The 22,990-nt window shown below is 37.7% G+C and overlaps 1 protein-coding gene across 4 annotated transcripts in view; it reads right to left on the bottom strand.

Moving 5' to 3' along the window:
• The window catches only part of DST (dystonin), a 496,305-nt gene that overhangs the window by 116,919 nt on the left and 356,396 nt on the right, over nucleotides 1–22,990 (bottom strand). For all 4 annotated transcript variants that reach the window (XM_011960180.1, XM_011960181.1, XM_011960182.1 and 1 more), the window contains 6 exons: nucleotides 18,502–18,654; nucleotides 16,904–17,137; nucleotides 16,156–16,422; nucleotides 12,089–12,619; nucleotides 10,637–10,813; nucleotides 2,998–3,121 (listed from right to left, as the gene is read on the bottom strand). In XM_011960180.1, the coding sequence (XP_011815570.1) occupies nucleotides 2,998–3,121; nucleotides 10,637–10,813; nucleotides 12,089–12,619; nucleotides 16,156–16,422; nucleotides 16,904–17,137; nucleotides 18,502–18,654 (1,486 nt within the window). The remainder of the gene's footprint in view (nucleotides 1–2,997; nucleotides 3,122–10,636; nucleotides 10,814–12,088; nucleotides 12,620–16,155; nucleotides 16,423–16,903; nucleotides 17,138–18,501; nucleotides 18,655–22,990) is intronic.

Here is a 22,990-nt window from a genome sequence, read left to right as displayed (position 1 = left end):
CCTAAGACTTTTGTGATTTCCTGAGTGATAGGAGTGTATGACAGAGCTCCTAAATCCCTTGGAATTTCCTGAGTGAGGGGCATCTTTTGTTTGAATGAAGTGATGCCTGGTGCCTCCTGGATAGTCTTAGGGTAGGGGGAGCAGGGGAGAGTGGCAGATGTTGCCAGGGAACAAACCATGTGATTAGACAGTTGGAACTGTCACCCCCTCAACCTCTGAGGAGGGAAGAGGGGTTGAAGGTTGAGTTGCTACCAATGGCCAATGATGCAATCAATCATGCTTATGTAATGAAGCTGCCATAAAAACCCAACAGGATTGGTTTGGGGAGCTTCTGAATAGCTGAACACATGGAGTCCTGTGCCCTCTATGGGTGGCATGCCCATAGAGGGCATTGAATTCTGCTCCCCTCCTCCCATACCTCACTCTGTGTATCTCTTCCATCTGGCTGTTCATCTGTATCCTTTGTAATATTCTTTACTAAGTGGGTAAATGTAAGTAAAGTCTTTCTCTGAGTTCTGTGAGTCACTCTTGCAAATTAATTGAACCTGAGGAGGGTCAAGGGAACTCTAATTTATAGCTGATCATTCTGAAATACAGATCACAATTTGGGATTTGTGATTGGTATCTAAAGTGGGGGCAGCATTATGAGACTGACCCCTTAACCTGTGGGATCTGAAGCTAATTCCAGGTAGACAGTGTCAGAATTGAATTGAATTGAATTGTATTATGGGACATCCAGCTGGTATCTGTTGGAGAATTGTTTGGTGTATGGGGAGAAATACACACACACATCTGGTCACAGAAGTGTTCTGTGTCTTGATCAATGGTGTATGAGAGTGAGTAGCAAAAACACTCAGATTTTTTCTCTCTCTCTGAGGAGGTAATTGGGTCATGAGTGTAGAGCCTGTGTGAATGGGATTAGCACCCTTAGAAGAAGAAACAGGAGAGAAATGATGTCTCTCCACCACTCTCTACCAGCAAGATAGCAGCCATCTATAAGCCAGGAAAAGGGCCCTCACCAGAACCCGACCATACTGGCACCCTGATCTCTGACTTCCAGCCTCCAGAACTATGAGAAATGAATGTATGTTGTTTAAGGTACCCAGACGATGGTATTTTTGTTATAGTAGCCTAAACGAAGACACTGTTTGGTTTGTAATTCTTAGTGATAAAATATTGTCACTAAATAAATTCTTGATTTTAGTAAAATAAAAATTATTTTAGAAAAAGGTACACAAATCTATAAGAATGTTATTTACTTAAATCATTGGTTTTCTTAGAAGTCAGAAAGATCTTAGAGAAACTCCTCTATACCTTAAATAGTTTCACATATTTCCTAGAAAATTATGCCAGAAGTTTGTTTTAAAATAATGTAACAAATGAATTTTAAGCAACTAAAAGTGAAACTATGTACACTTAACAATGAGAAAAAATGTCAAAATGCCTCTTCAAGTAACAGAAATACAAATAAGATAGTCTTTCTTTCTCCTTCATATCCTTATATCCAAATCCTCATAGCAATGCTATCTAAGGTGGATATATGAGATGCTGCACTGGGACAGAGGAACAAAATGTTAGAACTTCCATTCATATTTTCATTTTATACTTTAAAACTCTATACTTTTGTGTTTCATAATAATAACACATATGATATAATAATATAGTAATATGTTCATATGACTTATAAATATATCTGCATGTATGGGGATGCAGGCTGAAGATAATTTTTGATGGGGGTACACAATAAAAAACATCTGGATATGTGTAAGAATAAAAGACAGGGTTTCCCTTCTTCACAGTGATCTTAAAAGAGCTAAGTTCCATTCTTCTCTTCAAATAAAATTTCGACTCAGATTTTAATTTATGCTCTATTTAGGGCAAAACATATGTCTAATCATCTGTTGTGGAATATTTTTACTTCACATATTCACACATAGAAATATACAATAACATTAAATATTGTGAAAAGCAGGGCAGTGAAAACAAAAAAATACATATGCAAGATAGTAAAAAATATATATTGATAATCCACTGCACATTTGATATAAACTAAATACTGTGGGTAGATAAAAAGATAATATACAATAGCTGTTTTCTCAAGAAACACATTAATCACAAACTTTTGGGCTTGAATGATCCTCCCCAAATGTTGGGATTACAAGTGTGAGCTTCTGCACCTGGCCTGAGAGATGTGCTTTGAGAAGTCTTCCCACTTCTCTGTGTTCTAGAAATTTTTTATTGGCCGCACTCAAATTGAGAATTCAGTTACCCCAATTCTTCAGTGATAACAGAAACTTGATTACAGCTGTAGTGGTACTTTTGTGCACAAAACATTTGGGGAGGATTATTTAAGTCCAAGACTTTGAGACCAGCCTGGACAATATAGTGAGACCCCATCTCTACAAAAATATTTTAAAAATTAGCTGGGCATGATAGAGCACTGCTGTAGTCCTCACTTCTCGGGAGGCTGAGATGGGGAAGACTGCTTGAGCCCAGGAAGTCAAGGCTGCAGTGAGACATGGTTGTGCCACTCCACTCAGCCTGAGCAATAAAGTCACCCTGTCTCTAAAAATAAATAAATTCAATTTGATTCAATTAAGCACATCTTTCAACTTCTTAAACCCATGTTCCCACTATTGATAAAGACTTTTGGCCTTAAGTTGAAAGCCTTCCTCTGCCCAATCCCATCGACCAAGAGAATTTTGTGAAGTTCTACTTCCTGTGGTGGACATTACATAGCGAGTTTCTGTTACGTTTTCTAAATATCAAATTTAAATTTAAATATACTATTTTCAAGATACACAGCTCCTGCCCCTAACATTCTAATACACCTGCCAAAGAAGGCATGCCTTTTCCCAGATTCAGGAACACCATTTCACAGAGAAAGAGCATACAGAACACAATCTATTACTAGTGAACATTTTTCTCCGTATCTATTAGGACACCTTTCTTCAGAATTTACCTGTGAGACAGGAATCAAGGACATGAATATCTTACCAAGTGTTTTCTGGATATCATTCTTGGCTGGAAGTAAAGAACCCCTGGCATCTAAAAGCACTTCAGCCGTTTTCTTCAGTTTCTCTACAGCAACCTGCTGACTTGATATCTGTCCTTGCAGAGCCTATAGGATTAAATGCTTTTCAATTATACTCAGTAGGACTAATAGATTTCTAATGTGGACAAAATGATTTCTAATAAGATAAAGTAAAATTGGACAGAATAAACTTCTCATCATACCAACTTTCATCATCAACTTACTCCAGAGTTCTTAGAAAAAGGCCAGTTTTAAAGCAGCATTAGCAAAAGCATCAGCCAGTCTGGATAATACAAATTAAGTTTTGAAATAAACCCTTGAGCATATGTTCATAATAATTTCCCTGGTTCCTGGTCATACAATCCTCTAACTTTATCCCTTGAGTTGCCCCTTAACCCCTACTTCTAGGCTTTGTACAATACCCCAACTACTACTAAAATGAACAACAAAAAAATTTGAGACCATTTTTGACTCCAGGTAAGGAGATAAATAAGCTCGCCCAAATTAGTAGATCCTGACTCAATACTGAGTCATGTTTATTTCTGTTAATTCAATAAAAGTTACTGAACATCTAACAAAATCAAAAAGTCTTGCTACATTTTGTGAACAAACAAAAATAAAAATGGACACGAAGCTTACTTTCAGGGATTTTATGGTCTGAGGCAGGAAGTGGTAAGTGTCACAGGTGAGTATGAAAAAATGCTACTGGAAGTTAACACAAAAAAAAAAAAATGGGAGGGAAGTGAGGGCCACCTCAATGGTAGTGACACTGAGATGGCTCTTTAAGAAAGTGTGGATTTGGGAGAACAACTCCCTGCAGAACAAACAGAAGACACAAAGATGAGGACAGAAAAATCACAGGAGAAGGGGAGAGTCCAATCCAGTTTGACAATGCGTACGGGTGACTAAATAGAAATAGGCCTGGAAAGGCCTCAAACGTCAGGCTAAGGAGTGTACATTTCATCCCACAGCAATGGGGAGTTATGCAGGGCTTTTGAGTAAGCGGTTGACATGCTCAGGGCTGTCCTATAGAAAGGCTAAATTTGTGGCACTGCATGGGAAAAATCCAACAGAAACGAAAGAAAGCAAAGATACCAGTTGGGGACAACTTCAGCAGTAACAAAACAGTGAGGACTACTGAAGGCCAAGGGCTGAAGACAATTTCACTGTTCGGTCTGTTTGAATTGAGAAGGTGGAATTAGTTAGAGTTGGGAAGAGTCCAAAGGACTTGGTAACACTATGTAAAGTTGTGTTACACACTATGGTAGCTACTAACTACATGTAGCTTTTAAAATTTAAATTAATTGAAATTTTAAACAATTAAAAATTCCATTTCTTGGTTACACTGGCCACATTTCAAGTGCTAAGTAGTCACTGTGGCTAGGGGCTACCAGTTGAACACAGCAGAGTACCACTGGCGTGGTGGCTCACACTTGCAATCCCAACGCTTTTTGGGAGGCCAAGTTGGGAAGATCACTTGAGGCCAGGAATTCAAGATCAGCCTGGGTAATAAAGTGAGACCTTGTCTTTACAAAAAAATTAAAAAATTAGCCGGGCATGGTAGTCTGTGCCTGTAGTCTCAATTACTCAGGAGGCTGAGGCAGGAAGACCGCTTGAGCCCAGGAATTTGAGGCTGCAGTGTGCTATGATCATGCTACTGTTAACTCCAGCCTGGGTGGCAGAGTGAGATTCCTACTTTCTTAAAATAAATAAATAAATAAAAATTTTAAAAAATAAAAAATTCCATCATCACAGAATGTTCTATTAGACAGCACTGCTGTAGAGGGCAGGAACAAAGGATAAGAGGAGACAAGAGTAGAAATGTCCAAAGATTTTGAACCTAGGTAATCAGTGGAATTTACTTTTCCTTTCTTTTTTTGGGGGGCGGGGGCGAGGAAAGAGTATCACTCTGTCGCCCAGGCTGGAGGGCAGTGGTACAATCTCGGCTCACTGAAGCCTCGACCCCCCAAGCTCAGGTGATTCTCCCACCTGAGCCTCCCAATTAGCTAGAACCACAGGTGTATGCCACCGTGCCCAGCTAATTATTTTGTATTTTTTGTAGAGCCAGGATTTTGCCACATTGCCCAGGCTGGTCTCAAACTCCTGGGCTCAAGCAATCCTCCCGCCTCAGCCGTCCAAACTGCTGGGATTACAGGAATGAGCCAACGCTCCCTGCCAATTAGTGGAATTTACTTAAAAAAAAACAAAAAAGTGAAAGCAAGCATAGAGTAAAGGAATGCCTGTTTTGGAATTCATGATTTCAAAGTGCTTTTGGGACCCTCCTCCAGAAGGAAACAGCAAAACTGGAAATGGGAGAGACTTGGAACCCAAACTGGAAACAGACACAGAGAATTGGAAGTCAAGACACATGATGTGACTCCCAAACAAGAAAGCACAGGCATGCCAGAGAAGGAGATTCTAAAGAATCATGGAGAATATTTATATATAAGTGATGGGGAGAAGTAAAAAAAAAAGAATACATGTAATTGGTGGGGTGGAAATGGGCCCAGAACAACTCCGTCCCCAAAGATTAAAGGAAGAGAGAAGTGGAAAAGGTTAACAGTGTCAATTGCTTCAGAAAGGATAATGTAAACTGAAAGACTAAAGAGTCCTTGAATTTAATGAATAGCGGTCCCTGCATATCTCTGAGTGAACAGATGTGGCTCAACAATGGGAAGGAGGAAAAAAAAGGTAGAAGCAGAAGTCATAGATACATCTTCCAGAAGTTGGACCCTGCATTTCTAACAGCTCTGACAGATCTCTGCAAAAGTGGGCTGCCTGGCCACACAGGTCTATCCCCGGCTTTAATTTCTCTTAAGCAACTCACGCTCCTCTTCCACTCTTTCATTTGGATTTCAAAGCCCCCAGTGTCCAATTGTAGATGTGAACTCATCCTTGGCCATGGGCCTAGCTTTCCAACTGCCTCTTGAGTGTTTCCATCTGGGTGTATGCAGTCACCTCCAACTCAAAAAAGCTAAATCTGAACTCATCATCTCATTCTCTGTACCTGTACTTTCTCCTGGGATATATCTACCTACCCAAGTAGTCAACCTGAAGTTCCTCCTAGATTCCATCCTAAGGCTTCTTTTCCACATACAAATCAACCATTTAAAGCTTTTTTTCTACACATGCAAATCAATCAACAATTTTACCTGCTTAATAATTTTTAAAAGTCAACTTTTGCTCCATATTTCTGTATCATTACAGGATAATCTCTCACTTGGATTGTTGAAAAAAGAATCCTGTGTTCCTTTCTCCAATCACTTCTCTAATATAGCTACTAATGTGTTCTATCTAAAATACATATCTGACCACATGTCACTCCTGATATAGTTTGGATATCTGTCCCCGCCGAAATCTCATGTTGAAATGCAATCCTCAACGCTCAAGGTAGAACCTGGTGGGAGGTGATTTCTCATGAATGATTTACCATCATCATCGTGGTGCTGTCCTCAAGACAGTGAGTGAATTCTAGCAAGATACGGTCATTTAAAAGTATGTAGCACTTCCTCACTGCCCCATCTCTCTCTCTTTCTCTCTCTCTCACTTGCTTCTGCTTTTGCCATGTCACATGCCTGCTCCTGCTTTGCCTTCCACGGTGAGTAAAAGTTCCCTGAGGCCTCCCCAGAAGCTGCGCGATGTCAGTGCCATGCTTGTACAGCCTGTAGAATTGTGAGCCAACTAAACCTCTTTTCTTTATAAATTACCCAGTCTCAAGTATTTCATTATAGCAACACAAGAACACCCAAATGTAACCCCCTGTTAAAATCTCTTAGTAGTCTCCCTTCACAAAAAGGCCAAGACTTGAGCATGCTACAAAAGGTCCAACAAAACCTATTCCCTAATTCTACCTTCAATCTCAACTTTCTGTTCCAGAAATGTCCAATACAGCTATTTCTTAGCTATTTATTCATGCTGGACCCAATGTCTTAGCAACTCTACATAACAACTTTTTCATGTAACCTTCCCCCATCATCCTGAACTTGGCTCTTATTCACCTTTTAATACTCAGCCGGAAAACCTTCCCTAAGTCTCTCCTCACTCCTAGCTTTGGTAAGTACTCCTTACAGGAACTCCCATAAATATCCTGTGACTATTATTGGATTTATCTGTGTCTTCTATCAAACTATAGCCTTCTTGAGAACTAGGAAGTCATCCCTTTCAGCTTTCGATTACTAGAGCCTAGATCAGTGCTTGACACATAGCAGGCTCCAAAAAATTTTTTCTGGAATAAATGAACAACTAAGTAAATCAGATGTAAGACCTAAAAAGGTTATCTTCTATTTCAGCACTATTTATTATCATTATTTATATGCCTAAAGCTAATGGTAAAAATTTCCTCAACTAATATTCATAATCCAAGAAACTGAGATTACACGCAGGCAGTCTGTGCATATGTCAAAAGGCCCACCAAACCATGGCCAACATAGGACCTAGCATACCAGAACCTATCGTTGTTTCAAGATGCCAAAGAATCCTCAGCAGAGTGGATCTGTTTGAAAAATTCTCCTAGCAGTTTAATTACAGAAATCCCTCAAGACATGAATGTTTTACCTGTGACCAGACTGAATTCTAGACCACAGGGACAGCTTATTCACGTAACATGGTGATTTAGGAGATGAAGTAAGTGAAGGGTGCCCTCCGAAAATTGTTTTTCAGAATGTGAGTTCACCAAGGGCAGAGACAGGGTTTTAACATCTTTGTGCCTTCACGAAACTCAGCATACAAACGTTTACAGAATGAATGAGTACATCTAAAAGTGATCATGGGTCTATTAGAATATCTAATACCAAAGATGGCCCTGACTACCAGCTTAAAACTTAGAAGTGAGTTACAAAAGAAGCATGTCTTCTTCACCTCTTCTTGTCAAAACATCCCATCCCTTTACTCTTGACAAATATATTCAACAGAGTTAATCATTTTTAATTCCTAGCATGCATCATGGTCCTAATTTAACAATAATACTTGTTTATAGTGCTATTTTGGAACAAAGCTGTTAATTACAGTATTCATATGGGTACCTTATATTGTTTTGAATGAATTTCAAGGAAATTAAAACATGAAAGAAGGATCTGTGAGAAGAGAATACCTGTTGGGACCAAAAGACAGCAAAGTCTATAAACTTCCAGGCATTTGTCCAGTTCATAAAAGTTTCCTGACTTAACACCACCCCAGAGATCAGTGCGAGTCTGGAAGGCTGACATTGTCAGTCAATGTGATCCCCATTGCTGGTTCCACACCCAGGCCTTGAGACTGGTCCCAAAATTACATTTACGATACATCAGAATATCAGAATATAAGTAGAAGATAATACGTTACAGGTAGAAAGACTGACTTTTTGTTGTAGTCTCATGGGTTTATATTACTGTTAAAAGTAATTACACAATGTTAATAAACATGAAAGAAATGAAGGCCACCTAATCCTCATAAAAACTTATCCTTGATACATTCTGAAATCTTCTGAGAGAAAAATATGTGCATTATCAGCAACAACTTTAATTGTACATTTAATTTTTTAAATTACACTGTGACTTAATTAGAGTTCATTCTCCTTTGAGATCTCTTTCCTCTTCATATTTCTTTAACTGTCTTAGGACTGTAAGAGTCTTCTTCTGCAGCAATTACTAAACAGGTTTTTCCATTTTAAAATTTATCCATGTATCTGTTTAATTAAAAAAGCATCACACTCTTTTGGGTTTTTTCTTTTCTTGCTCTAGTTATATAAAAATTACTTTTATATGGAATATAATCTGTTTACCAATATAGATCTAACTTAAGATGTGTTATTTCTATTTTATGTATTTTCTATACTTAAAATAACTAACTTCCTAATTAATTGTAATATATGCAAACAATAATTATTTTAAATGATATGTATTTCCTACTAAAATAATGACCTTAATGTCACAGTATCTCCTCTACCCCACCACATATCTTGTCTTTGAATATACAATACATTGGGAACTAAAAACTTAATTAAGATAGATTTGTTCTTGTACCTGTGGAAAAAGAGAAAGAGAAAAAAAAAAAAAAAAACAGGAGTGAAAATGCACATTGGAAAAAAGGAAGCAACCCTGAGGAGGTTGCATGGATCTGGGGATGCTGACCTGGCCCACGACATCCCCCTAGTGTCCAGTGAAGGGCTGGATAAACTCTTCAGCCCGGGAAAGAAGCAGTGCCCTCCACTCTCTTGACCTCCTGGCTTGACCTCCTTCCCTGCTCTCACCCTATGCTTCCCACCCCTTCACAGGCCTTCTCTCTGCCTGACATTAACCTGCCACATTTCACTCAGGTATGACTTAGCTTTCCAGAGTTGTCAATCTCAGGCAATACCTAACTTTAAGCTTGCCCATCAGGGTACCTGTTTCCCGTGTCAACAGCACAATGACAATTTTTGACTCTGTAAATAATATGCAATTAACTTCTGAAAGACAGTTGTCTAACTGACAATCCTGTGTTTATTTTCTAGCTACAGCAGTAATAACCTACTAGTATTAACCTGAGAAATGGAATCATATAATAGATTCATGAAATGAAAATTTTAAACTCAAAATTATTGGTCACATTAGCTCTCATCCTTTACTTTAGAATTTTAAAATAAGTTTTAGATTATAAAAATAGATTAAAAACTCTCTGCCACTGTATGACTGAGAGTCCCACAGTTATGCAGTTTTGACACTGAGCCTATATTTCTGAAAGAGCAGGTGGACTTTTTGAGAATTGTACTGAGTAATTACTCAAGTTTGTATCTCTATGAATCATGAAGATATTCAGTAAGAACCCTAATCCTGGTCCTTAGAACTGCTGAATATGATGGTAGCATCCCTTCTTCCCTTCCAGCTGTCCATTCTTTAACAAATATTTATTGAGTACCAACTTTGGGCCAGGTAATATTCTAGGTGCTGGGAATACAGCAATGAGTAAAACAGACAAAAACACCTGTTCTTGTGGAGCTTAATTCAAATGGAGGAAAAAACAGTGAACAATATAAGTAAGTATATAGATAAATAAGTGGCGAAAATAATGAGTTTTGTTTGGGGATGGGGGGGGCATTGGAATGCAGGTCACAAGCCATAAGAGCAATGTCAAACCTGTTAAAAAAATCAGGAAAGCCAGGCGCAGTGGCTCACACCTGTAATCCCAGCACTTTGGGAGGCTGAGGCAGGCGGATCACCTGAGGTCAGGAGTTCGAGACCAGGCTGGTCAACATGGCGAAACCCCATCTCTACTAAAAATACAAAAATTTGCATCTGTAGTCCTAGCTGGTGGTGGACGCCTGTAGTCCCAGCTACTTGGGAGGTTGAGGCAGGAGAATCGTTTGAACCCAGGAGACGGCGGTTGCAGTGAGCCGAGATCACGCTACTGCACTCCAGCCTACACGATGGAGTGAGGCTCCATCTCAAAAAAAAACAAAAAAAATCGGGAAAAAAAAAAAAAAGAATGTACTGTGGAGAAATAGAGTCAAAACTACCTCTGGAGGCAGAAGTATACTTTTCACATCATTTGTTTCCCTCTCTTAGCTAAAGCTATCACAAAAGAGTGAGAAATGGAAAGCCTTTCAGTAAGACTACTAGAAATTTAGATCTTTCCCTCTCTTTTTACCTTGGTCTCTTCTAATTGCCTTTGAAGATTTTTGGGGTCCACCGCAATAGGTTCAGATAAGTGTTTGCTCGCTGTGGCCTCACAGGCCTGGAGTCCAGAAAGAAGTCCACATGAAGCATCTTCATAGTGTTGATATTTATCCACCAGATCTTTAAGATTATTTCCAAGAACATTACACTAACAATCAAAAGAGAAAAGCGATAGGAGATTAAAACCCACTATTTTCATATGCATCAAATAATCGTAGGACCTATAAAATCTGTAACTTGGAAAAAAAACAGACTCCACCAAAGTTAATAAAAGCTCTGTAGGGCTAAGATTTTCTCCTTTATATGAACAGGTACACTATAAGAAGCCAAAGAGTAACATAAAATAAAGAGACAGTTCTGGATTTATACCAATTCAAAAACATATTTATAAGAGCTGAGTCTTAACATAGAATAAAGGATAAAGATATCAATCATCAGAGGAAAGAGATTTTGATACACCATGTGTATAGACATGGATTTGATAGAAGGGTTTTAAAGGTGCTTAATAAATTTCTATATGTTGCACAAGATTAATTAACAAAAGGAAGACAGAGTCTATATTAGAATGGAGCAAAGTCCAAGAGCCAATGATGGTCTTTAAATCATTTATGCAACTTGGCAAGTCTGTTCAGATTATATTACAAACCAGAAAGTATTTTCTTAGATTTTTTTTTTCAAAAAAAACCTTTCACTTGATCACAAAAATAAAAGCAGCAAAACAGTCTTTTATTCATTAAGTATTAAAATAATATTATCAATACTGATCAAACATACAAGAAACACCTGCAGTGAGATGAAACCAGTTCCCAAGCTCTCAAGCATCTGTTTTCGCTTAGAGTCAATGCACAACCGCCATCTTGTGGTCACATTGGATATTAGAGTATTTGGGAGCTGGGACTTCTGGAAACCATGCTCTCAAAACTAAAGTAATTTTAAGTTTCTAATCTTCAAATACATTGTTCAGAAGTAAAGCAGGTGAATATGATAGAGAGAAGGCCAGGCACCATGGCTCACGACTGTAATCCCAGCACTTTGGGAGGCCGAGGTGAGTGGATCATGAAGTCAGGAGATCGAGACCATCCTGACTAACACGGTGAAACCCCGTCTCTACTAAAAATAAAAAAATTAAAAAATTAGCCAGGCATGGGGGTACGTGCCTGTAGTCCCAGCTACTCGGGAGGCTGAGGCAGGAGAATTGCTTGAACCCAAGAGGCAGAGGTTGCAGTGAGCCAAGATCACGCCACTGTACTCCAGCCTGGGTGACAGAGTGAGACTCCTTCTCAAAACAAAAAAATAAAAGTAGGCTAAAACTACCTTTTCCTCCTGTTTTGGATTTTAGGTTTCTTGCCTCTTAGTCCAAAACTATAACTGAAAACTATAATTGCAGATTTACTTTTCCCTTAAAAAATCAAAATAACATTACCTTAGAGTAGAGAGACCTGAACCGATCAGTAGCATGATCCAACTTGTGCTGCACTTCTCTGTGGGTTGCAGAAGTATCAACCTTGCCACCATCTCTCTTGCTGCAAGATTTGGCAGCTTCTAACACTCTGTTTCCAGAAATTGTGATGTATCTCAAGTCACCTTTGTGAGAAATAACATCTTCTGAGAAACTCTTCTGCCTCTTCAATTTGGTCATTAAACCATTGAGGTCATCTGCACCTGCCTCCAGGTTTTCAAGTTCTTGTTCTGACTGCTGTAGCCAGTGCTCAAACTCGGTATAGTCAGCATCAAACTTTTCTAATTCTTCCTGCAGAGAGTGAGTTAACTTCATTTTCTTCTCTGACTCAGCCAGTGCAGTTTCATAATGCGCTTTCAGTTCTTTCATGTTCTTTTGCAGTTTCTCTTTTTCTTCAGGAGAGAGATACTGACCCTGTTTCTCAAGCAACACTTGTGCAGACTGAGTGGCTATGATGACTGCTTGGTGCTGAGAGATGATCTTCTCATGTTGGGCCTATGTGAAAACAAATTGATCATAATCTTCAAGCAGTAACAGGGTTACACCAAGGCTGCAGGGAGCTCCTTGCCACCTCAAGACTGACAGGTTTCGGTGATCTACTGGGCTACAACTTGCTTCTCATTCCCCTTTTCAAGCTATACCATACTCCCTTTTATTGGTGAATTTCAGAATAACAAGGCATTTTGAGCATGCTAATCTTATTTTAAAGGACATTTCCAATCTTCTCTATGTACTTAATCAGATAGGACAGACACCATTTTTCAGAAGTTTGGAAAAATGAATTTCTATTCCAATTCTAAAATAAGTGTCTATAATCTGATCTCATTTTATTCCCTGCTTTCTCACAACTACCAAAGAAAAATGTCTTTACCTAATTTTGGGGCAAACAAGTACAATATTTTTTATTACAAAATGATTCTAGAGAAACTTTTAAATAGGGAAAAAGGATCTGTAACTTAAAATAGGGAAAAAGAATCTATAAGCTTTAAAAAGGTTTCAAAAATAGCTAGAACACTGTACATTCAGAGAAGCCAATGGACATTAGAGAAGCAGATATAATAAAAAGAGAATCCTGGAGCTACTCAGCTTCACTGGGCCTCAGTTGCCTGCATGTGAAAGTGGAGACAATAACTCCTACATATCACAGGTTGCTCTTAAGGAGTCCATGAGATCACACATGTAGAGCACTCCCTGCAGAGCTGAGCATGTGCCAGAAATTCAAATCCGCTCTGAAGGCAGGAAGGTAGGGCTCCCAGGCAGGCGTGCTGCAGGCAGGTCACAGGTATGAAGAGCTACTGATCCCCTCAGTCTTCAGGGCAGCAGGGAGGCATCAGGCAGGTGAAGTCCCTTTCCCTCCAGCCATAAGCACCTTCTTCCATTCACCCCAATATGCCATACAAGTGTGGCAAAAAGGACACCAATCCTTTGGGAGGGCAATTTCCCACATTTCTTATACTGGCTTACATGGAGCCAAATGACCCGCTCCCATTACTTCAGAGCCCCTTTTATTACCTCCAGATTCTTTGCTACTCCCACCCTTACCTCCATCCCCACCCTGGTAAACACTTTAGGACCTTTTTCTCCCGTTGTTCTTTGTCTAGTTACAGCTCTTTCATCAGATTATCTCCTTGGCTAATTGTGCCCATCTCCATTGAGTCCTATTCAAATCCTGAAAACTGGTCCCCCACCCCACACTCAACCACCCTTACCTAACTCCTTTTCTCCCTTAGTAGTCACTGCCTTCTAACCTACCATATAACTTAGTTATTGTCTGCTGTAACATTGTCACCAACCAGTGTGCAAGGGGGGGGTGCAGGGAATTTATTTTGCTCACTGTAGAATCCCAAGTACTGAGAACAGTGCTGGCACACAGGAGCTGAGTGAAAATAACTCTGTGCTGTGTAAAGGACTTCTTTAGAAGGACTGCTATGGGGCAGCCATTCACTTGTAAGTCTGATACCAATTAGTCAGCTCAGAACTGGCTCATTAACACTGGCATCCTCACTGTCTATAACAGTGCCCGCCACCTAGTGGGCACATAGTAAATATTTTTAACTAACTTCTTTCCCATAGACTTGTGTTTTTGGTATTTGAAATACATTCATATGCTACCCCCCACCTCCAAGAAGGGCTTTGCACAAAATAGGATGGACAGACATGTACAACACCATATAAACGATCAGATCTGTCCCCTTCCTCTTACAGATGAGGAATCTCAGGCTGAAGGAGGAGAATGGCTTGGCCCAGGACATATAGGACAACTACTGAAAGCTAGAAGTTCCTGGCTCAGGTGCCTTGGCCTTCTCTCCACGCTACCAGATTAGGACTTTTTTTTTTTTTTTTTTGAGACGGAGTCTTGCTCTGTCGCCAGGCTGGAGTGCAGTGGCATGATCTTGGCTCACTGCAACCTCCACTTCTGGGTTCCAGTGATTCTCCTGCCTCGGCCCCCTGAGTAGCTGGGATTACAGACTGCACCACCACACCCAGCTAATTTTTGTATTTTTAGTAGAGACAGGGTTTCACCATGTTGGCCTGGATGGTCTCAATCTGACCTCGTCATCCACCTGCCTCAGCCTCCCAAAGTGCTGGTATTACAGGTGTAAGCCACCACACCCGGCCCAGATTAGGACTTTCTAAAGCACAGATTCCCATATTCTTTGAGGTAAAATGATCAGATAGGAAATGCCACACTGTGCCTAAAACCAAGGACTTTCCCGTGCAATATCTTTAAGTCTACCCACCAGTATTTCTCACTATTTTGGTCAACTTACTAACCTTTCCTGACTTCTTTGTAACTGACTCATAATGTTCCTTTATGAATTCACTAGATTTTTTCATTTTAAGAGACTTTATTTTTCATAATAAGGTCCTATAGTAGCCCCTTAAAATCGTGAATAGTAAATACTCCCATTCTTCTTCTGGTTTAATTTGTATTTTCTATAAGAACCTCACAGGGAGTATCCTATTCCAAAGATTCCAAATATGAAGAGTGGGAGGAAAATAAACAGAGCTGCAAAAGTTTCTAAGGTCCAGTCATCTAACTGTCAAAAGCCAAATACTGAAATAAAATGACTGACACTTTATAAACGGTTCTATAGAAGTCGCCTTTGCTCCTATAGTAGCATTAACGTTAGCTTTAATTTATGTCATGGAGTAAACTGGTAGAAGGGCTTTTATATCTCTTCTCAACAACAGTCTTAACTGAATAGATGAGCTGAGCTCAGAAAGAACTTAAGTGAGCTCAACTTAGGCCGGGCACAGTGGCTCATGCCTGTAATCTCACCACTTTGGGAGGACATGGGCAGACTGCTTGAGCCCAGGACTGAGAGCAGCCTGGGCAACATAGTGAGACCTCATCACTACAAAAAATATAAAAATTGGCCAGGCATAGCAGCACAGATCTGTAGTCCCAGCTACTCAGGAGGCTGAGGTGGGAGGATCAATTGGGCCAGGGAGTTTGAGGCTGCAGTGAGCCATGCTTGTTTCACTGTACTCTAACCTGGGCGACAGGGTGAGATCTTGTCTCAAAAAAAAAAAAGATTGTTCTCTTAGAACACAGATTCAGATTTAGCAGAGTGAGCATATGGCCTAGTTTTAAATCCAAATTCCAGCCCTTTCTAGATGTGTAACTTCAGAAAGCTACTTTAATACTGTCAGTCACAGTTTCCTCATCTGTAAGATGAAAATAAAAACCCCAAAGAGTACCTGGGAAGACGAAATGAGTTAAAATGGAAAGAACTTAGAAGAATGCCCACTTTAATTGTTCTATAAATGTTAACTATTATTATTTTTTATTAAATCTTTATAATAATTCTACTTCACTTACATGGAGAATGCCAGCTCTACAGTTTATTTCTCATTATTTTTTGACTTGCTTAGAACTCTCATAATAATTTATATCTCACATGATGAACTCAGAAAAAAACCTCTTTCATTATTAAGGTTTGAAAAGAATGCATGTGCTAGATTATTTCTCTCTTTACTGACCTGGAAATAGAACTGAATGATATCATATGTTTACAACAACATACCTTAACTTTCTGATACTGCTGATTCAGATTCTCCTGAGTGGGTCCAACTTGCCCATCAACATCAGTCTCCAATAGGTTACCATTAACTTCATCCTCTTCTCCAATTGCTGACTTGCCATCACCTTCCTGAAAATGGGTCCCGTTCTGTTCGATTACCTGTTTGTGTTTCATCCCTGCCCTGTCTGAGTCTTTGTCAACATTTGACAACCAGTCCAAAAGATTTTCTATTTTGGTTTTGCTCTCTTCCAGCTGCTTCACCGCTGCAACCTGGGGAGGGAAAGTTCACAGAAGGAATTCAGAACGTGGGCCAAGGCATAGTTTTAAGACATTCCAAAAGTAAATACTTAGAACATTTTAAATTAGAATGAGGGTACTAAAAACTGACACACATTGAAAACTTAACACACTGAAATTAAACCTTAGAGCAACAGGCAGTTACTTTGAAGTTTCCCCTGTTCTTAAAAATACATTCCAAAATTTTAACTATAATTGATGAGTTATCACACATTTCACAGGAAGAACATTTCACAACCTCACTTAAATATTAAGAAAAAGTTAAGCAAAGCCAACTCTTCAAACCTTTTGTAGTACTTGGTCAATTATGTACTTGGAAACCCAGAATCCTATAATAATCCTTAGTGATAATCCTTATTTACTACTGCTGGATATCACTTAATAATAAATCAAGTAGCTGTTAAGCTAATCATTTTTGACATAGCAATAGTGCACCACATATTTGAATAAGGACCTTTTCAGTTTCTTCCTTGATTGCTGTTGTCACAACTTTATCCAGCTCCTTTTTAGACTGTTCTGCTTTTAAATTAAGCTGTTCACACTTTATCTTAGCTTCATTAAGTTTCTGTTCAATCAAAGCCTTATCTTCCCGTGACAGCTTTTCACCATTCTCTTTTAAGAAGTTCTCTGTGTTTTTCACTACTTCAGCCAATGCCTGTGCACTTCCTTGCATATCTTTCTGTAATTCCTTATAACACAAAAGAAAAAAGTATATTTGATTAAATTATTACCTATTTAGTTCTTCCAGAGTTGTAATTCTAAAAGACAAGGTGAGTAGAGAGTCTAGTACATGTAGTCTGAATAAACACATTCAGTATGTTAATTTGAGTTGATTTCAATAACAATACTTAATATAACTTGAAACTCAAACAATATTAAAGAAAAGCATGGATTTTCATGTTTAACAAAAGAATGCAGTCAGTGAAACACTGACAATGCATTAAGAATTCAGTATATGATCTATACAAATTTGTACACACCAGATTTTTTAATATTATATAAGCACATATACAAAGGCTTGTAAATATATGGTAATATTTATTGTTTCTACACTTTCATTTTTTAATGTGTTTATTGCTCAGGATAAAAATGAACTAATTTTCCTAGCGAACTAAGACACTTCCCTTTTCTAAACACCACAATCTGTAATATGTAATGTTTGCTTCTTCACCTGGCTGCTAGGTACCTCAAGATTAAGACCTCTCCTCAGTAGTTATAGCTTTCTTATGTCTAGATTTTTCCATGTAGTTTTTCCTCTTCTTTTCCTCCTTTATCATGCATTTTCATTCTCTATATTATACTGTTTGAGTTTTAATATTTTTTCCATACTTTATTTTAATTCTCTTCAAATTTGTCTTAAATAGTATTTGAATTGAAAGAAATCCTATTAATTGAGCCATGACTATGTGACCTTAACTGTGCTAGTGACTTAACACACAATATTTACTTAACTTTTATAATAATGTAACAATGAAAGTGTGACCTATGAAGAAACTGAGGCTCTGAGAGACTGTTATAAAGCTAACAATGTATAGGGTCTGGAATCTGAACCAGGAGCTATCTACTTACAATGAAAATGTTCTCTCTCCTGACACCAAAATAAAGATATCTTTATCTGTTGTTACTGTTATTTTTCCCTTTCCTTCAATAAAAAGGAACAAATTACGAGAAAGATGGAGTAAGGAGCTAAGAAAGAGAAAGAACCCAAACTGATGGCTATTTCTTCTCATTTGCAAGTCATAATTAGGTTGGCCTTAAATGGATTCAAATTCTAATTCATCACACAAGGTATTTTCATTATCAAATCCCCTTTAATATTTCCTCCACTCAATATCTCTTACCAAAAAAAGTCAAAAATTCACCTAGCTTGCTTGAAGTTGGAAATCTAACTTTTAGTATAAAGTTTAAAGATCAAGCCCAGGGTGTCTTGGGTATGCCTTGCTTCTAAAAAGCTAAAATTACTGGTATTTTCAATAATCTTCACTGACTTCCAAATGATAGTAATCGAACATAACATCAACATAGAGCTGCTGATAGAAAACCAAATTCTACCTCTTGCTTGGACTGATATTTCTTTAACTCAACTGTGCCATCTCCAATCATGAAGGCTTCTTGGTGACCAATTAGGCGGTTTTCAGTTTGGGTAAGAAGATCACATATCCCTTGGAGTTTCTCTTTATACTCCTGCTGACGCTCTGCTACAATCTAAAGTGAAGAAAACCCAAAACATCTGAAAATTGCTATTGTGATAGCTTCTTATTAGAATACATTTTCCAAGTTTTGTCTAATAAGCTTTTATAAGTATGCTGTAAACATGATAGCAGTAGGGTACAAACTGAGCAAGGTGAGACAGAAAATATGAGCATATTCCATATACAAGGAAAGTGATCATGTTTAGATGAAACTGCTCAACAGAATACTGGCCATGCATATTTGTAAGAGATGGAACTTCTGATCAACAGGAAGAAACATCCCATTTTCTTAAGCTCTTGAAACCTGCGACACATAGAATTAATTCTGCAAAAGGACATCAAAAGAGAAGTTAGTTGTGATTTGTAGGTTAACATATTTGATATGTGTATATAGGTTATCATGCTAGAGACAATGTCTAATGCTTCAAGAAATAATAAAAGGAACACTGCATGCAATATTTTTACTTAATCACTATGTCTAAGTGCATTCTCACCTCTTTGCTCATTATTGCTATTAGATATAGTACTCACATAATTCATTAAATATTCTAAAAGATTAAGAAGTCAACACTAATTACTTGCAACTTTCATTTTCCTACTATATATACACTAATTATTCATCTTATAGCCATAGATCATGTTTACTAAGAGCCTAACACAGGCTAGGCAAGATACTAAGTGTTTTACATACATTCTTTTTATCAATGCTCACAACACTAGCAGGTAAGCACTATCGTTATTTCCAATCTATCAATGATTAAACTGAGGCTAAATGACTTGCCCTAGTTCACAGAATGAATGAGTCACACAGCTGGGATGTGAAATCAGTCAATCTAGTTCCAGAGCCCAGAACTGTTGTGTTGTATTGCTTCCCAGAAGAAAACGAAACTCTTAATTAACCTTCTTTAGCTATATGTTCATCAATGTGTTAAATTTCTAAGTGCATTCAAATTTCCTAGTCTTGGGACGGGGGGCAATCAAGACTTTCACTTGAAGTTAAGTATTTTGGGGAGTCAAAAAATTAAAATCAACTAAATTATAGCATCATTAGTGAAAACAATATTGTTATACACTGTAGGATTTGTATGTACACTGTATCTTATCCACTAATTCCTTTCCAGAAGATCTTTCCTGTCACACTATACTCCTTGGTATCTACATTATGGTTTCACACTAAAAACAAAGAATGCCAACTCCACAAAGAAAGGCAAACCTTCTGATCATCAAGATCTTGTTCTAGATGTAACTGAGTCTCTAAATGTTCCACCTGGGTAGTTACTGACTCCTGTACATCAAGAAAACACTTCTGAGTTGTATTTAAGAGCCTCAGCAGTTGTTTGCTTTGGTTGGGAGACAGATCCTGTGCATATTCAGAAATGAAGAACTGCACATCGAAGGCAGTAGTCTCCAGCTGCATTTTGGTATGTCCAAGGTCTTTTAATACATTCTGTTAGAAAAGTGGTAAAAGTTATCAGTAGAAAGCTAAGCCATGATAAAATTTATATTAACAATAACACTTATCTTTTGTAAATACACTTCTCACATCAGGGAATGCAAGTTTTATGAATTTTTTTGCTATTCATCAAAAATCTATTTATCATCCAGTAATAAATAATAAATTAATTATTTAAATACCATGGTAGTTAGTATTACATAAAAAGATAAATAACCCCTCTAAAAATGCTTTATCTTTACCTGTCACATTGCACTTAAAATATAACTCTGACAAAAGGAAAAGACCTAACTTAAGTATATTTAGCACACTGAAGAGAAACATCTACCTTAAAATATTACTTGCTAACATTTACAACATCCATGTAATTGTGATAAGATATAAATAATACTATGGGGGATTTGAAATATGAATGAAATATGCCAGAATTTCAGTTTTCTGACTCTCAGGCCAGGAGCCTAATCATTGTTCATGAAGAATGCTGTTCAAATTAAGAACTTGGAAAAAAAAAAAAAAAAAGGATGCCAAAAGTGACTAACATATAAACACAGTCACGAGCCACATACAACAGGTCACATATAAAATGTTGGTCCCATAAGATTACAACGCCTTATTTTTCCTGTACTTTTTCTATGTTTAGATACACAAATACCACTGTGTTACAACTGCCTACAGTAGTCAGTACAGTAACATGCTGTACAGGTTTGTAGCCTCGGAGCAACAGGTACATCATACAGTCTAGGTATGTAGTAAGGGATGCCATCTAGGTCTGTATAAGTACACTCTCTGTTGTCTGCAAAACACAAAATCACCTAACAATGCATTTCTCAGAATGTATCTTCATCATTAAGTGAGGCATGACTGTACTACAATATACTATTATGTATTTACATGACGATTCTTATATGGCTAATTCATGCTATTATATATTTATGTGACTAATGCATAAATAAATATATAAATAAAAATCTCAACACGTCAGTGGTGTAAGAGTTTGATAAGGCATTTGGGATAGCAACAGAATAGTACCCTTAAGGTTTTTTATAGTTGTGTCAACTATGAATAAAGACATCTCTAGAAACAAAGGAAATAATCCTTTATAGCCTTAGCAAAGTCATATTTTCTAAACACTTGTTATATTAAAGCCATAGGCTTTAAAATATATTTTGTCATCTTTGTTTTGATACTTGCCTTGAGAAATTCCAAACGTTTCTTTACATATTCAGAATCTTGAACATTCACAATCTCAATATCCTTCACAGATCTACTCTTCTCTGATATCCAATCTGAGAATGACTTAAGTTTCTGCAGAAATTCTTCATGGGAAACTGCTAGTTTAGACTAGAAAAAAAAATTGTGCATTCAGCTGTCTTTCCCCAAAATGTCAAATTCTTACAAATAATGACTCTGGTTTACAGGTTTAACACTCCAAAAATAAAATACTCCATCTTATGACTAAATCCTCAAATAATAAAATTTTCTTCATAAATCAAAATTTTGACATTTTATGCCTACCATTTCAGAGTCAATTGCAAGCATGATCTGTTTCATTCTTTCTGAAGCCACGTTGCTAAGGGAAGAGAAGGCGGTCTTCAAACTCTGGTGGCTAATACTCAGTTCTTCAAGATGTCCTCTGGGAAAGTCACTGGGAAGAGACTTTAAAAACTCTTCGGCCAACTTCATATCTTTTCTTAAAATAACAGCAATTGGAGCTAATCCCAATTCAAATGTCTGCAAAGAAATATATCCCGGACCTATTTACTATTTAGTGAAAAACACAAATATAAACATGAAACATAAAAGTGTTCTGCTTCTTTTTCCCAGTCATACATCAGCTGACTACCATCCCTAAAAAGGCAGTAGAAAATTCTTACCTCCAGCTGTCTAAGTTGATTCTTCAAAGCTTCCAGGTTGTTATCCAGAGATTCCTGGTTGTCTAAGGGGGGTTTCATATCTTGAAACAATGTCAAATACTCATGCATTTTTTCAGTGTGCTGTAAACACTGCTGTAATTCACTGGAAAACTAAAAACAAGGTTGGACATTTAAATTCAACAACCTTTATGCAGATTTTTAAAGCAAATTGTATGGGATTATTCTCACATGGTTCATGCAGCTATTTCTGTACAAAATGTATAAGTCAACTTACTTGTTCAGTTGAGCTATCTCCAGAAGCCATTTCTTTTGACCCTGAAATACATTCCAAATGGCTTGGGAAATCATTACACAGATCCTTAAGCTTCTCATCTCTTGGCAATGTTGATGCACACACAGTAGAGCTTTCTAGTCCAATTTCTTTTACAGTTTCTAAATTAGGAGAATAGTGGTTTACTTCTTTGCTCAGTACATATGATGAGTCAATTTTTGGTGCCATATTCTTAAAATACTGATCTTTACCTTTCACAGAATCAGTCAATTCTGGCAATTCTGACCCTTGAATGAACTTAACCTTTGTGTTTGCTAGATCATTACCTAATTCAGAAGTTGAACTGATATTATTATTATGTGAAATACTGGCAGGGCCAAAAGTTTTTTCAGATTCAGTGTCTTTAATGATAGGCAGCAATAAATCCTTAAGTACCATCTCATGATTCAACAGATTTTCTTTGCTTTTTCCAACAATCTCAGTTGTATATTCTGGAAGGTTGCTTTTTTCAGTTGCTAAGCTATTTTCACTAGGTGATGCTAGCTGTACAACATTTACCCTTTGCTGTTTTTCTAAAGAGCTACAACTGTGCATTTTATCCAGAAGAATCGTTTTATTAATATTTTTATTTTCATCACTGTTTTCATTTACAATAGAGGCACACAACTGGATATCCGTATCTTCAGCCACATCTTGGCACCTGGGTTTTCCATTCTCATCTCTTATACATCCTCCTTCTTCATCAATGCCA

The sequence above is a fragment of the Colobus angolensis genome, unplaced genomic scaffold (assembly GCF_000951035.1).
Source record: "Colobus angolensis palliatus isolate OR3802 unplaced genomic scaffold, Cang.pa_1.0 Scaffold51, whole genome shotgun sequence".
NCBI lineage: Eukaryota > Metazoa > Chordata > Mammalia > Primates > Cercopithecidae > Colobus > Colobus angolensis.
Note: the sequence above shows the minus strand (reverse complement) of the source record. Positions and strands in the feature narration are given on the sequence as shown.